Genomic DNA, 6,515 nt, shown 5'->3' with positions numbered 1-6,515 from the left:
TGCCCTTTACGAATCATCATTTACCAGACTAAGAAGACTGAGAACAAATATCACCTCTGATATAACTATTAATAATTCTTTGGGGTGAAAGTTTGATTTTCTCAAAATATATTCTAATTAGTTTTTGACCTTATTCTTCAGGTGATGATTGATTTAGCCTCTGATCAAAAAGATATATCTTAGTTATACTATATCATTTCCTTAACAAAGTTTTAGTAAAAGCATAATGGTCCTACTGTTAAATTAAATTTGGTCGAAAATGTTTGACGTCTTAGAAAAATAAGCAACATTATTATTTTACTTTTTCCCCTCAAATTTATTCTAACCGCTCAACTTAGTAGAGTGCTAATTAAGTTAGATATTTAAGAGAGATAAAGAGCATTTCTAAACAAATTCTCTTAGAATTAAATAAGCTATCATGTCTTTTAAGAGACGTACACAAAATTTAAAGACGGATAATATACACTAGAGGAAGTAGTATATTTGAATGATAAGTGTGACTGGGCCTTTATTTCAAGATTTACAGTATAATGATCTTATGTTTTTTCCTCGACTAATTTAGATTTGTGTCGCGTAAAGAGGAAGAACTTTCAACTATATTTTTTTTTTTATAGCTTAACTCGAAAGCTCTAATTAAGAGTAGATGAGTTATTTCCGTTCCACCACATTAGTTGATTTCACTTAATTAAGTTCTTTAACATTTCATTTTTCGTTTATCTACAAGTCAATAAGATAATCGAGTTAGGAAAATAAAATGCTACTAGTATGCAGTCAATGGTCAATGATTGAAGTATAATAGTAGCTCAACCCCCACTCTGCGTTGTTCTATTCCTAGCCATATAAAAAAGAATTTATTGGGGTTCATTTTCTCCTACAATATTTAGGTAGAATATCATTTTCAACGAAGAAACATGCAAATTCAAATTATTTTTCGATTTTCACTTAGAAAATGAATTTTGGAATTTTTCAAAAATTTAAAAAACTCCAAAAAATTATTTTTCAAAGTTTTCACTCAAATCACTCACAAAACTTAAAAAAAAAAACCAAAATTATATTCATGTCCAAACACAATTCTAATTTTGAAATACCATTTTTCACTTAAAATTTTTTTTTTTTTTTTTTTTTAACTTTTACAATTCTTATGTCCAAACGCCCACTATAACTACCCTACAATTCACCACCAAACAAAAACGGGTCCCAACCCAAATTTTTCTGGTCCTCAAATGGGAGGTGTTTAATATAAGTCTTCCAATAGGTATTTAAGTGAAAAAGCGGACAAGTTTAAGTTGAGGCGGAGTTAGGATTTGAATTTTATGGGTTCGAGATTATAATTCTTTTAAGTTACTGGGATCTAAATTAATGATTTATACATATTTATTGAATTTCTTAATACAAATACAGGGTTTGAACAAAAACTATTGGGTTCAGCCAAACCGCAAACAGCAATGTGGCTCCGCCCCTGAGTTTAAGGGCCTGCGAATACTCAGCCTTATATTTTAATTTTGGGCAAAATACAAAACTTACCTATCAATAAAAATAAATTATATGTGTTAGCCAAAAAATATATAAAATATGTATATTGTACATATATTATACAAATATATATTAATTTTTTTTAATTATATTAGTAAAGTGCCAGCGCCCAACCTATACAAGGGCTTTGAAAGGATAGGGGAGGAAAAGAAAACAAAGAGGGTCATTTTCTTTTTGAAACATGGCTCCTTCATTCACTTGTTCATGAACTCGCAGCTTCGCCAAAAGCGACGAGGGGGGCCTGGGGAAGGCCGACGACTACATGAGGGGGAAGCTTCCGTAGAAGCTTTACCCCTTGCTTTACAGAGATATTTATGAAGGATGCTATAAATCTTCATAAAAGTGCTTATTTTTTTATAATTGAACAAAAGCGAGTCTAAATGGGTATACTTAGTCATGAAAATATAGAAATTTATTTTATCGACTATTATTTTTGAAAATGGCTAAAAATACATTTCTCATTAATTTTTCATCCATATTAGGATTTGGACCTTTCAAAGTTTATTATTTCATCTACATTACCTATTTATGCCCTTTTTTTAACTTATTTTTATCTCCAATTAGATTTGATGATGTCACGACCCAAATTCTGCATGTCGTGACTGCGCCTATCTCGATACAAGGCAAGCCGACAATCTCAATAAACCATAATTTCTTTTAAGTTTGAAAATATAATAATTAAAGTTAATAAAAAAATCTTATTAATACCGACATAAAACACTCCCAAAAAACGGTATCACTAAGAACATGAGCATCTAAATGATAACAAAGTCTGACTCATAAAAACACTGTCTGAAAATATAGAACAGTACAAAAACTGAAAGGAAAGAGATTCAAGGTCTGCGGACGTCAAGCAGCTACCTCGATAGTCTCCAATAGATAAAGCTTCAAAAATTTAGCAACCGTCGGGTCCAAAAGTACCTGGATCTGCACACGAGGTGCAGGGTGTAGTATGAGTACAACCAACTCAGCAAATAACAATACTAAATAAAGAGCTGAAGATAGTGACGAGCTTAACTGCTAAGTCCAATTACAGAAATTTCCAACATAAGAAGGTAGACATGCTTTCAAGTTCAACATTTAAAACTCAAATAGTAATTTCATATCAAATTCGACTGAAACAGAAGACAATGTCTTTCTGAAATTTCCAAAACAGTGATATATGACAGCTGAAGTGCATCAATAATGAAATCAATGCATCCTCTCAGAGCATTAGTCACTCAGTCCTCCTATTCACTCCAACCTCACAATCACTCTTTCCTTACAGTCACTCATTCCTCTTAATCACTCAGCAATCGGCACTCAGCACTCGCATTCAGTAGGTACCTGCGCTCACTGGAGGTGTGTAAAGACTCCGGAAGAGATCCTTCAGCCCAATCGCTATAACAAGCCAATCATGGCATAAATCAATGAAATATGTTGCGGCGTGCAGCCCGATCCCATAAATATCCTCACAATCAGGCCCTCGACCTCACTCAGTCATCAACCTATCCAGTCTCTCAGGCTCTCAGAAATCATGATAAGCAACCCAAATAGTAATGATATGATGCATCAATAATGAACAATAGAGACTGAGATATAATATGCAAGTAAAATATGACTGAGTAAAGAACAATAATTTATTAGATAATTCAACATGTACACGACCTTTGTGGGTCCCAACAGTGTCAACACATGGTTTAAACATGATTTATAATTCGATTCCTCTAATACATAGAAAAATGTACTAGTAACAACAAATTATTCAACTACACAGATCCATGGAATTGACCAAGTCACATTTCCTACAGTGCACGCCCACACGCTCGTCACCCAGCATGTGCGTCACCTCAAAACTAATCACATAACACATAATTCATGGATTCATACCCTCGGGACCAAATTTAGAATTGTTACTTACCTCACACAGTGTAATTCTTTATTCTTCTATGCATTTTTCTCGCGAACCGGCCTACAAACGCCTCGAATCTAGTCACAATAAATTTGATTCAGTCAATATAAACTATTGAATTTAATTCCATATGAAAATACTATTTTTTTCAACAAAAGCCGAAATTCAACTCAAAAATTATCCGTGGAGCCCACACCTCAGAACCCGATAAAAGTTATAAAAAATGAACGCACATTCAACCACGAGTCCAACCGTGTTAGATTTAAGCTAATGTGGTGATCAAGGTTGATATGGCTAAGGCATATGATAGGGTTTCATGGAAGTACTTATTGCATGTGCTAAGGAAGATGGGATTTTCTGAACACTTCATCAACATGATTGATGTCAAATAACTGGTATTCAGTATTGGTGAATGAGCAGTCCTCATGGGTTCTTTAAGTCGACAAGGGGTGTGAAACAAGGGGATCCCCTATCTCCAGCATTGTTCATTTTGTCAGCTGAGGTACTTTCCAGGTCTTTGAATAAGCTCTTTGAAGACAAGTCATTTGTGGGATTTGGAATGCCTAAGTGGTCTGATCCTTTAAACCACTTGGCATATGCTGACGATACGATAATCTTTGCATTTGCTCATCCTTCCTCTTTGAGCAAGATTATGGTAGTATTGGGGAACTATGAGAAGATATCAGGTCAGATGATCAACAAAGATAAAAGTTCATACTACATGCATTCAAAGGTTGCTAATGGATTATTTCAAGAAGTAGGAGCTATTACAGGATTTGCAAGAGGTAAATTCCCCTTCACATATCTAAGGTGTCCTATTTTTTACACTAGAAGGAAGAAGGACTATTATGAGGATCTTATCAAGAAGGTGAAGACTAAATTGCATTCATGGAAAGGAAAGTTGCTGTAATTTGGAGGAAAGGCAACACTCATCTCTAGTGTGTTGCAAAGTATGCCAGTTCACATGTTATCAGTCCTTGTTCCACCAAACAGCATCCCGGGGCATCTACATAAGACTTTTTCTAGGTTCTTTTGGAGCACAAAGGAAGAAGGGAGAAGCAAACACTAGGCTTCATGGAAAAATCTTTGCCTTCCTAAAGAGGAAGGAGGGCTAGGTTTTAGGTCCTTAAATGATGTCTCAAGGGCACTGTTTGCTAAACTGTGGTGGAGGTTTAGGACCACAAAATCTTTGTGGTCTAATTTCATGTGGAATAAGTATTGCAAGAAGGATCTACCAACAGTGGTGCATTTTAGGGGAGGGTCTCATGTTTGGAGACAAATGCTGAATGTTAGGGAAGGAGTAGAACATGAGATCGTATGGGAATTGAAAAGTGGAACAACTAATATTTGGCATGAAAATTGGACTGGATTGGGTGCACTTTATCACGTATTACCTAAAGACTTTCCAATCAATGAAGGTCTTCAAGCGGTGGCAGAACTGCGGCAATGGGAAATATGGGATGATCAACTGCTAGATCAAACTTTTAGTGAGGAAATTGCAGAACATATAAGGCTAAATGTGCACTATGAAGGCAGTGAGGGATATTGGGATAGGTCATACTGGATGCCAACTCCTTTAGGCAAGTTCAGTGTTAGCAGTGCTTGGCAAATATTAAGGTATAGGGCTGATCCTAATCAGGAATTCAAGTTAATGTGGATTAAAGGTTTGCCATTCAAGATATACTTCTTCTTGTGGAGATTGTGGAGGCATAAAATAACCACCGATGACATGTGTAGGAGGCAAGGGCAAATGGTTATGTCTAGGTGTTGGTGTTGTCAGCAGCCCCAAGAGGAATCCATTGAGCATATATTTGTCACAAGTCCTACTGCCTCTAAGGTATGGAACTTGTTCATGGGGGTTGCTGGAATTTCTATGCAATTGATTCAATTGAAGCAGATTATAAGGCATTGGTGGTATGCTCAGTGTTGTCCAAAATTAAAGCCACTATTTCAAGAAGTACAATCTATCATCACTTGGGAGCTTTGGAAGAGAAGAAATGTAGGTAAACATGGTGGTTCTGTGTCCACAAATAGGGTGATTCATGAGATAAATAGGACATTGCATCAACTGGCAAGGGTGAGGTATGCTTGGGTACCTAATATTCCATTGTTATGGCCAGACATGATTAAATACTTTGAAGGATATAAACCTATATTGATCACTACAAGAGTAACATGGCAGCTTCCTTTTCATGGTTGGTACAAATGTAATACTGATGGAGCTTCAAAGGGCAATCCTGTACCTAGCTCCCTATGCTTTTGAATGAGGGATGATGAAGGTGATATGGTGTATGCTAGGGCAGTAGACCTGGGAGTGATAACTAATGTGGTGGCTGAAGCTAAGGCTATTCTTCAAGGGTTGGAATATTGTGTGGAGCATGATCTTCACCCTCTCATACTGGAGAATAATTCATTGGTGATGAAGAAGGCGATAGAAGGGGAATGGGATCCTCCTTGGGTAATTGCATAGGATGTGAATAAAATTATAGAGATGAAGGACAACTTCAATGTGATCTTTCAACATGTGTTCAGAGAAGGCAACTCAGTGGCAGATTTTATAGCTAACATTATGTTCTCTTTTGCAGGTACATTTGAGTTTCATTCATTCTCTGAACGGCCTAGTGTAGGGAGGAGGTTGATCAATCTAGACAAATCTCAATCACCTAACCTTAGGGTTAGGATAGCAAAGAGAAGAACCCCAGACTGATGGCTTCACAGGATTGGACTCTGCACAAACTGATATGTCCAAATGTTAAGGAAAATGCTGAACCCATCATATGGTATTTTTGGAGATTGTTGAATCATTTCTCAGTGGTATTAGCATGCTTTCATGCTCAATATGAGGATGGTTTAGAAATTTTTAAAATGATGTCTACATTAAAGGTTCTAGTAGGGAAGGATCTGAGCTTACAAGATCACGAAAAGGCACAATTTCAAAGGATGGCCTTTGCCTTGCAAAGCCTGCTTAATTCCTGGCTTTTGCCTTGCAAAGATAGCCTAAAGCCAGCTCATGCCTGGCTTTTTCCTTGTAAAGCCTGGCTAAAGCCAACTCATGCCTGGCTTTTGCCTTGTAAAGCCTGCCTAAAGTCAG

The 6,515-nt window shown here is 36.4% G+C and overlaps 1 protein-coding gene across 1 annotated transcript; it reads left to right on the top strand.

Annotated features, from left to right (window-relative positions):
- Nucleotides 1-4,628: 4,628 nt before the first annotated feature.
- Nucleotides 4,629-6,019, top strand: LOC138893133 (uncharacterized). Its single transcript, XM_070176904.1, has 2 exons — nucleotides 4,629-5,338; nucleotides 6,010-6,019. Exons 1-2 carry the CDS (start codon nucleotides 4,629-4,631, stop codon nucleotides 6,017-6,019), a joined length of 720 nt encoding a protein of 239 aa, XP_070033005.1.
- The last annotated feature ends 496 nt before the right edge of the window (nucleotides 6,020-6,515 follow it).

The sequence above is a fragment of the Nicotiana tomentosiformis genome, chromosome 5 (assembly GCF_000390325.3).
Source record: "Nicotiana tomentosiformis chromosome 5, ASM39032v3, whole genome shotgun sequence".
Taxonomy (NCBI): domain Eukaryota; kingdom Viridiplantae; phylum Streptophyta; class Magnoliopsida; order Solanales; family Solanaceae; genus Nicotiana; species Nicotiana tomentosiformis.
The sequence above is the reverse complement of the archived record's forward strand: the minus strand, read 5'-3'. Positions and strand labels throughout refer to the sequence as shown.